General features: G+C 34.6%; 1 protein-coding gene across 1 annotated transcript in view; it reads right to left on the bottom strand.

Moving 5' to 3' along the window:
• The window catches only part of LOC106461404 (sorting nexin lst-4-like), an 87576-nt gene extending 78009 nt beyond the window's left edge, over positions 1 to 9567 (bottom strand). Inside the window, exon 1 of the mRNA XM_022388354.1 lies at positions 9425 to 9567. Within this exon, the coding sequence (XP_022244062.1) occupies positions 9425 to 9445 (21 nt within the window). The 5' untranslated portion in view covers positions 9446 to 9567. The remainder of the gene's footprint in view (positions 1 to 9424) is intronic.
• Between the last annotated feature and the right edge of the window lie 910 nt (positions 9568 to 10477).

The raw sequence follows: 10477 nt of genomic DNA, 5'->3' as shown, positions 1-10477 counted from the left end.
CCTACGACGTCGTGTCGTTACTAACGTACAACAAAGAACGACGTAAGTACTAGAACAAAAAAAGAAAAAGAAAAAAGAAAAAAAAAAAGAAGTAATTTAAAATTACCATGCTTATCAAAGGGAACATAATTTGAAAATATATTCATGTATATAATGAACTACTGGGGAGTAGACTTTTCCTGGGTTCCTCGTACTCTTTTCTCTAATATCACTAAACAACAAGCTAAAAAAAGTGATAAATCTGGTTATTAATGGCAAACACAGCAAATAATACCCACCTTTTGTTACATGAATCTTAAAAATAAATGAATAGTGTGCAGTTTATTTTAAACATGAATAGTAATATTATATAAAAGAACTGAACTTTTGTCACAGATGTATTACTTGGTATAAAGGTTGTACTTTATATATTTCATTATATATTCTAGAGAGGTATTTTTGAAAATATGGTATCATTTGTTGCAGAAATTCTGGTCGTAAATCCTATTGTGATGGGTGCTTTTGAGAAATGGGGAGATATTTCTATTCTGTATGCTACAGATTTAGTACATTGATAGTACCTGATGCATTTCTCAGTAAGTTTCCCAAGTTTCTAAAAGGTTTTCTTCTTTAGTTAAGAGATTAACAATGTGATTTAGGTTGAGTGCTGTCAGATACTGGAGAGAAATTTCACTGAAATGGTCAGATTAAAATGAGAAAGCTCTAGAGAGAAGAGTTGTGTGTTGTTGTCTTCTTCAGAAAGTGTGACAAACATAACATTTAGGATGAAGGCCATTATGAGAGTTGATGCAAGTAGAAAATGGACATTAACATTTTCCAACACTGAAAATGTATTTCTGATAGATACCTCTACTCACATCTAGCATTCCTGATTCACTGTGCTGCCCTCTATGGGCAAACCTTTTTGCTTGCCACTAGCCTTGAGGCTCCCAAATCTCACATGGTATTGCTGCATTGTTGTATGCAAATGAACATGAGATAACCCTCCACCAATAGCTGGCTACCTCAAAACTGATTGTTCAATCATCACTTTGAGATTAGGTAAAAAAGTACTATGTATTGGAAGTGAGGAGAAAGGGTGATCAGAGATGAATCTCTATCTGAAATACATTTTCAGAATTGGAAAATGTAAACTTTCATTATAATATATATAATCTAAATTCACATTTAGCTAGAATCCCACTTTCAAATGAAGGGACCAGTGCAAAATTTTACCTAGGGAAGCACCTGAAGAAAACCCATGGAGTGCAACACCCTATACCTTGGAACAGTACAGGGGCACAACCATGAAAGACTACACCTCGTCTGTACCAGAGTACATTCTTCACTGGAAAGGAAGGGAAATGTCACAAGGACAGGTCAAAAATACAAACACAGCCCAAAACCTGCATCAGGCTTATGAATGTGCTATTTTTTTAGTGTGGCCATACAGTTGATTAATCCACACCCTCTATCCTCAAAGGGATGAATCCATGAAATGAGGAAAACTGAACAAGAAGGAGGAAGCAGGATACCTACTGACATGCGAGTCATATCTAATCACCAATGCTCAATGACAAGGGTAATAAGAGCTGACAAAGAATCTCTGTGAAATTCCAATGGTTGTAAAAAGTTCACCAAAGAGCCTGCGTATGAGCCTGACCTAAGAGGCTAAGGCTACTAGGGAAGATCCCATCCTCAAGAGTGATAGAACTTTGGGAGCTGTAATAGAACTGAAAACCCAACAAATGAAATCAATGATGAGAAGGGCAGGCCCGACTGTGACGAGTGTAGAAAAAGAAAAACACCCAAATGGATAAGATATTGTATAGGTTGTAGAAAAGACTTCTCCAACTTGATTAACAGCCCATTATAGCCACCTCCGGGAGCAGCTGATAGGGGTAACGGGTGGATTCCTGTTCAGAACGAGCGAACAGTCGATCAAACAAAGAGGAAAGCACAACTTGAGAGCATATAAGTGATGAACATATGATTGAATGCCTGACAAAACATAAAGGCCAAATGCAAGTCCAAAGCCCAGTGCACGAAACAGAGAAACCACCCTGTGGAGAACAAACCAAAGATAGGGTCATGAGTGACGAAATATTGTGATATATAAATAAGCATTCATGATATTCCACTTTGCGATCAATAAACCTGGAGAAAAAGCTCACCTAAGTGTGAGAAGGGACTACAAGGTAAAACAGGGCAGATTGAAAATTAGAATGAGGTAGGACAAACCAAGTACAGGCTGCCAGTCTCCAGTTTGGTGCAAGGATTACAAACAGCCTGGAATAAAAACATGAAGAAAGATGATGAACAGGTGCAATGGCCTGTAGAAACAGAAAATCTTGTACCACCTCAGACAGATGCAGACTGGTGGCAGGATCTGAGGTGAGGAAAGGAATTGGATGACAAATCCCTCTGATAAAATCCAAGAAACCCAAGGAACTGTAGTGAAAGATCTCCAAAGGGTAACAATATAATACAGTCAAGCTCCCACTGTACCAGAACCCTCTGGTTAGTCTCCGGTACTGTCGGCGACATGCCCATCAATGAAGAATAAAACAACGAGATGAGAAACCCCTAGAAAAGAACAGGGATGGGTAGATAAGGACCAGGACCCACTGTACCGGAACCCTCTGGTTAGTCTCCAGTACTGTCAGTGACATGCCCATCAATGATGAATAAAACAATGAGATGAGAAGCCTCTATAAAGGAACAGGGATGGGTAGATAAGGACCAGGATGGGAAAGGAATAGGGATGTGTATCGTGGCTCCAACTGCAACAAATGTGCAACCAAAAAGGAAAAGGTAGTGTGTTGACATACAGATTATACATGAGATTCCAAAGTCACAGATACATGCTGGAAAACATATCATCAAAGAAAAATACAGAAATCCCGAAAAGAAAGAGACAACAAAAGTACCTAGGAGGACAAAGTCACATTGTGACTCAGAAAATCCCAACTACAGTAAAACCATGTGTAAAGTGAGAGCTGAAGATGACAAAGGAGCCAACATGGAAGTAATAAGGAATCAGAGAAAAAATGGGGAATTGGATAAAACATAACATACATGAGAAATCATGCAGAAAAATGCTCTAACAGGCCTAGATGATTCTGCAGGCTGGGTAGGGAAAAACACAGCAAAATCTGGTGCTGTAAAAAAGACTATCAAATCTTCATCAGCCTGAACAGGTTTGGCTTGTCACAGAAGGATTAGTGATTTACCCATATAACAATCAATCTCATGATGGATAATAGCAAAGAAATCCAAAGACAGGTCTCTCCCGCCTGCAGCCTGTGAAAATAGTGCTAGAGGTAAAAAATCCGATGTGAGAATATGAACTTAATAATTAATTGTACAAATACATATATCAAACAAATGTGTTTGACGTAAAATATACAAGTGAGAGAAAAAAATAAAAATAAAGACTGGGAAATTAAGTTAAATTAAAAGATTTTTTTCAATGTAATGAAAAAAAAAAGATGAAATCCCACTTCAGCAATTAAACTATGAAAATCATGTTTCATACAAAGAGCACCAAAAGAAAAAACTTTTGAACTCGAGTACTGCCAAACAAGAAGTGATAGTTTGGTAGAAATGAATAGAGGAAGCCACATGCATCATGTTGGTTCAGGGTTCACACATTATGATTTGTATGAGAGATGCATTGGAATCAGTCAATTCCAATGGAGGGGAGAGAGAAGGCTTGTGGCATGCATAAATTTATTTTGCATATAGAGGGTAGCACTGAAAAAGAATAGCTATTTATGTGTGAGAAGATAGCATACCATATCAGAAGCAAACTTTACCAATTTAATTAATTATAGCCACATCAATGAAACTAACATAAAAAAAAAGTAAAAGCATAAACCAAAGAACTGACCCCTGAGGCCTACCTCTGGGTTTCATCAATAGAAACTTTTAGCTTTCTGTCACACTGCCACAAATGAATCCAATTGACTAGTATTTTCTCAACTCCCAGTTTTGGCCCATTGATTTTATTTTATATAAGTACAGTTCTGTAAGGCTCCTTGTCACAAGCCTTTTGTAAATTTAAGCACACCAAGTGCACACACTTTCTATCATCCCCATAACAATTAATGTTCTAAAAAAAATTTAAAACATTAGTCAGGAAATATTTCCCTAGTGAATCTATGCTGGCTTTCTCTTCTGATACTATATTTCACTAAATGATTTTGTAAAGATTATTTACTGCTACAAGTCTTACAACTTACTTAAAAAAATATAAGTAATGTTAACAACTATTTAATTTGGCCAGAGGTACTTGTCCACTGTCTACTGACCTACCAATATTGAAAGGGAGAAGTAAACATGTCTGACTTAGACCTTCTTTAGCCTTATCCAAACCAATAAGTACCTTTCAGGTGCCAACCACACACCTGTATATCAAATTTAAAAACTTTAATAAAAGTAATAATACTAGGCCAGGAAATTCACCATTTTTGGACATGTGTAGAAGAATCACCATGGGAGGGAGACAATATCAATGAAGGAATAGGAAGTAGTTCACATTCCAGCTTGAATGATTTCTTCCAATGGTCAGCAAAGATGAGCAGCCAAAGACATGGTCATATGACAAATGTGAAGAGAAGAAATGTTTAGGAGACAAACCTCCGTGGATAAGTCTGAATATGCCAGCCTAAGGATTTGACTAGCCTAACCAGTTAGTGTGACAGGAAACAGATCATAGGAAACAGAAGGGTTCCAGGGAATAAAATGTCAAGACCAGAAACCCCAAAAGGAGGCAGCATGTGCCACATAAAACTTTAAGGAGTAAACCTGACAAAGAAGCCAATCCGTATTGGAATGGGAGCACAGGTGGGAGGTGGAAGATAAAAAAATTGGTGTGAAAGCCAAATGGCCTTCCCGGGCAACAGAGGTCTTAGGGAGGCAGGACCAGTCTGGATATAGGATGACATAAAAGGATCGGTGGAGAGTTCTGGTAACATTAATAACATAAATATCTGATCAACAATGTTCTCAAGCTAGGAGGAAAAGGAAACATACCACATACCTGATTAACTAGCTGTAAAAAAAAAAAAAGAAAAAAAAAAAAAAAGAGGGTGTCAAAGGTGATATCTTGTAGACGTGTGGAGTGTAACTGACCAAAATAAGAAGGTGCAAGAAAAAATTAATCCAATGTTCTTCTCCTTGATTGTATTCATCCTCAGAAATACTGTCCGGTTGAAAATCAGCAGAAATCGCTGGCCAAACATAGGAATCTAGCTCTCTGCTAGGCCTGTACCTCCTCAGTAGATAAGTCAAACCTGATGCCCGAGTCGTTGTATCAGAAGCATTGTATACCATAATGGGAACTTCCATTGTCAATACAATAAATCATAAAGTTATTCTAAGTTACCATATAATTTTATAACAAAAAAAATAAATGTAAAAAAAATTGAAACAACTGAATGTAAATACAGTAAAAAAAAAAACTGTTGAAAAGGGAATTGAAATGTCAATGAAGTAGAGTTGTAAACAGTAGTCACATGCAAAAAAACATTTAAATGATGCTGTGCCAATTGAGAAAGTGCCAATATAGATGGTGCAATACTATTGGTGGAGGGTGGTCACATGCTATACATATGTTCAAAAGTGACACAAAGTTTCTGTGATATATAGACTGGTGTGCTGAGCATAACATTATTTAGCAATGCTTGGGGGGGGGGGGAAGAAAGAAGATCAAGATAGCTTTGTGTGAAAGAGGTAAGACTGTATCAGAATTACTTCTTTTAAGTAGTAAAAGTATTACATCAAGATACAAGATAATAATTATTAAATATTAGACTGAAATAGTTATAAGAACTGTAATGAAAGTTAGAAGTAAAACTTTGCATCTTTCTATTATTACTTGGTAGCTGCTGAGGAGTTAAGTATTTATACTATTCTGTAAGGAGTATCAAGAACTAAACTGGCGAGTTTGGATCTCTCGTTGAAATAGAAAACTTGATATATTAGATGAAACTTATAGAAACCTGATTAGATTTAGAGAACATTTATAACAATAATTATTTTAAAATTCCAGGATATAGTTATTTAAGTGATTTTTTTTAAATGTGGTGAGTACCATAGCTATTTAGTTAACGGATGCATTGCAACATGTCACGACATTGTTGGATATTGTTGCAATAATGAAGTAAGGGAATATTTGTTGCAGTAATCATTACATAATTAAGTTTGATGTTTTGGTTGAGATAAAAATGAAATGACATTTTAGTTCCTAATTTTCAGAAAAATTATTTTGAGCCAAGATTTATCATTAGTAAATTGGGATAATGAGTTTAATGGTGATATGAAACAGATTTGTGAAATATTAAAAATAAATTGTTTAAAATTCAAGATTCACACATGTAAGCATGTTCCTAAAGAGAGGAAAAGAATAATGGGGTAGATTAAGCTTAATAGGCTTACTAAACATGAGAGGGAAAATTTGGGGGTAAATATCATACATTTAAATTGATGGACTGTATAGAAAATTAAACAAGAGGGAATCCTCAATAGCCGTGGCACTTGAAATTCTTTTATGCAGGATTACAGTAAATTAATCTATGAGACCTTTTTCCTCTTTATTTGCAATATTTTTGTGCACCGACAATACCAAGCGTGGGGTGTGCATATACCCAATTCGATTTTATTACTCATCAGGACCTCTATCAGCCTATTCTCAAATTGATATTATTTTAGGTAGGATTAAAGTAAATAAATCTATGAGACTTTAGGTGTGGTCAAATACATCAATCTAAAGGGTTTGACCTCCTGAGTACAAAACTGTAATTATATCTCAAATCAGTCAAGAGATGATGAACCTATGAGCTAAAAGTTTGTATCTGTAAAATAACAAACAAACTCAGAGTTGTTCTCTCAACCACTTTGCCATGGCTACAAAACTATAGACTTGACTAAAAATATATTAAGAAAGCCAAAAGGGCTTATGGAGACTGTTGGCTGCTAGTGTTCAAAACTAACACAGAGCATTTTTTTTGTTGTTGTTTAAGTATGTTACAGGTACAGGGTTAAAGTGATATGTTAAAATAGCTAAGTTTCGTATTTTTTTCTTCTCTTCTGAGAAGATATTGACAATATTCCTTACCCTGAGTATTATATTTACGAAATATTGGAACTGAATCATATAGATACTAATCCCTTGGTGGTAAGTAGAAGTATTGAAGTTTTCTCTAAGGGTTTATAGGAAGTCAAAGATCAAAAAAGAAAGCCTCTCTCTTTCATTTAAATGCAGTAGTAAAAGTTGTCCAGGGAATTATAGGCCAGTTAAACGTATACGTACTTCTGTAGTGTTAAGATTAGAAAATCACTTACTAAAATATAAACATTATAAATGAAAGACAACATAGTTTTAACAAAAGAAGTCTTGCCTTATCTGTAAGCTTTTCTTAAAGATGTTATTTGCTACCTGGACAATGGAAAGATTATGGGCTTGATATACTTAAGCTATTCACACACAAAAGATTAGCTAAGAAAGTCATATTGCTAAACTTTGGGGAAAGGCTAGTTAACTGGATTATAAGGTGGTTGGATGGGAGAAAGTAAAAGGTTGTAACTAATGTAACCCAGTCAAAGTGGATCCTTGTTACTAGTGGAATGCATAAGGGGTCTGTACGTGAGCCTTTGTTGTTGTTTTTTATTTATATTAATGATATTGATAGAGACATAAAATAACAAGTAACTTAGTAAAAGTTGATGATATTAAACTCTTGGGTATTTCTACCTGTATTGAGAATGTTGAGTTATTATGGAATGACATTTAAACTGGCAAGTTTGATGAAAATTTGACAAATGAACTCTAATTATAATAAATATACTAGGTAATGCAGTTGGGTGATCATAATTTGGATAAGATATTTAATATAGACAGGAACTCATTCAACAGCATGACTGAAGAAAAGGATCTAGACAAACTGGTGGATAAGTAGTCCTCTTGTACTTGTAGTAAAGATAGCAGGCTTTTGGGTGTATTTAGAGATATTGGTTACAAGTCAAAGAAAGTAATTATCTCTAAAGAAATTGTTAGGCTTCACTCAGAATATTGTGTACAGTTTTGATTTCCTTACCTAAGAAAAGATTCTTAGTTAATGGGAAGGGTTCAAAGGAAGGCTACTATTAGGATGATTCCTGGAATGGATGGGTTGTCTTATACAGATAGGTTAAGATCTCAAAACTTATTTTCTCCTGGGAGTAGGAGAAAGGGTGATATTTTAGACTTTCACAACATTATCCAAGAGATCAATAGGATAAAGGTTTGTGATTTCTTAATGTTCTACTTTAAAGACAATAAGATCAGACGACACAAGTTTCAGATTTGTTAAAAAAAAGAAAAAAAAGACAGGCTAAACTCCAGTTAAGACAGTTTTACTTTTCTAACAAAAAATGACCAATGGAATGAGTGGACTAGCAATTTGAAAGAGTTTATGATAGGTATCAATGATTTCCTGAAAAGAGAGGGTAGGTTTACATTTTACTTTTCTCAAGGGTAGGTATGCAAGAATAGCTTCGAAGGACCAAAGAACTATTCATTATCCATGTGTTTAATTGTTAAGAACATTATTAATATCAAAACACTAAATATTATTATTAATATTATATGCACAACTTGACAATTCTGTGATAAAAGACATACTTCACATTCTCATGCGATTCCTGAAAGGTAAATTTCAAGTATCATTACACTGTGAAAAAGCTGCATCAGAGTATGAATATTAAATTAAATATAACCTAAATAAGGTAAAACAGTGTAAAAATTGCACAACTAAAATCCATCATATGCAATTATTTATTAATGTTGCTGCATTAGGATTCATTTATTATTAAGTATTTTAAGTAGTGAATTTACTAATAGTATTACAATACCATAGTTTTATATTGTTATTAATATTAAAAATACTGTGTACTACTACTACTACTACTAGGAATTATGGATAAAATTTAACCAATTGTAGTTATCCTATAATTAACAACTATAGACTGTAGTATAATCTAAAATTAAGTAATTCTGTTGTACTTCAACTACTTGAATTTTCAATGAGATTCGAATGGTAATTTGCATTGTACTTCATACTGTAAAGCTTAACTTGCGTTTTACGCGAGTCCGAGTAGGTAATAAAATTGTTAATTAAGACTTAATTCAAATTTCAAGAGCCATCAACTTCCTAGTACTAGTACAGTAGTTAATTCTTAACTCATGATGTAACAATTACCAATACCAGCTAAAACTAGTAAAATAGGCTATAACCTATAATATAATTCATATTATAAGTATAAAGTATAATTGCTGTCTATCAACTTCAACATTTTAATTTTTATTATTTATGTCTTTGGCTTTTTGAGTTTGATAAAGATTTACGAATAGGAGTTTCATATCCAAACTATAACAATCATAATTAAAAATTGTTATACATACCATCACACCATTCTCAGACATTTTACTGTTAGTATTTCAAACGTTAAAGTCACATAACATCAAATTATATTTTTTCTCATAGTTTAGTACCAACATTCACGATTCAGTATCAAACACACACACAAACTGAGTAAATAGGCGTGTCTGTACTCGTAACGAACTGTAAATAGAGGTCACTTCCGCAGTTCTTATTATGATACTTTTATAAGTCGAGAAAAAATATTAGAATCAGTGTTGTGGGAAAGGCGTTTCCTTACCTTTTTAATTTTAGCCGGAACGCCGTTCCCTCACTATTTCGAACGAATTCGAATCTCTAAGTTCACTAAGTTTTGCACACCCTTAATAGAAATAATCATTAACCCTTTCATCCAGGTTGAAGGCAAGTAATCAAAGTATAATTAAAGAAATAAAAATGCAAAATAAAATATGTAGTTCTGTTAGTATTGATCACCTTTTCACACTTATTTTCTGCAGTTATTATATTGTTAGCAGCTGACTTAGAAACTCTACGAAAGAAAATGAATAGTACTGGCGGGACTTTTCACTATGGACCACGAAATTCCAAGGTAAATCTTCTGAGAATTTCTACTTTCTAATCTTTTCATACCTATTTCCTAAGTTTATTTCCTGTTCTGGATTTCGCGCAAAGCTACACGAGGGTATTGCGCTAGCAGTCCCTAATTTAGCAGTGTAAGACTAGAGGGAAGGCAGCTAGTCAGTGGATCTGTTAACAGGACGCCCACCTTATGAAGAGTTGCCTGAGAATGTGTCAGAGTTTGGGAAAGTGTTATTGGAAAGGATGGATGATATTCACCATCAAGTGCGTTCAAACTTGAAAACGTCTGCTGATTCGATGAAGTTATCTTATGATAAGAGATCTACTGAAGTCAGTTTTGAACCAGGAGACAAGGTGTGGTTGTATAATCCCTGGAAGACCAAAGGGAAGTCTCCTAAGTTGTCTTCTCCATGGGAAGGCCCATATGACATAGTGGATAGTCTCTCAGACGTGACTTTCTGGATAAAATGTGGTCGGCAAGGTAAGCCAAAAGTGGT

Source organism: Limulus polyphemus, unplaced genomic scaffold (genome assembly GCF_000517525.1).
Source record: "Limulus polyphemus unplaced genomic scaffold, Limulus_polyphemus-2.1.2 Scaffold952, whole genome shotgun sequence".
NCBI lineage: Eukaryota > Metazoa > Arthropoda > Merostomata > Xiphosura > Limulidae > Limulus > Limulus polyphemus.
This window is presented reverse-complemented; position numbering and strand designations above follow the sequence as displayed.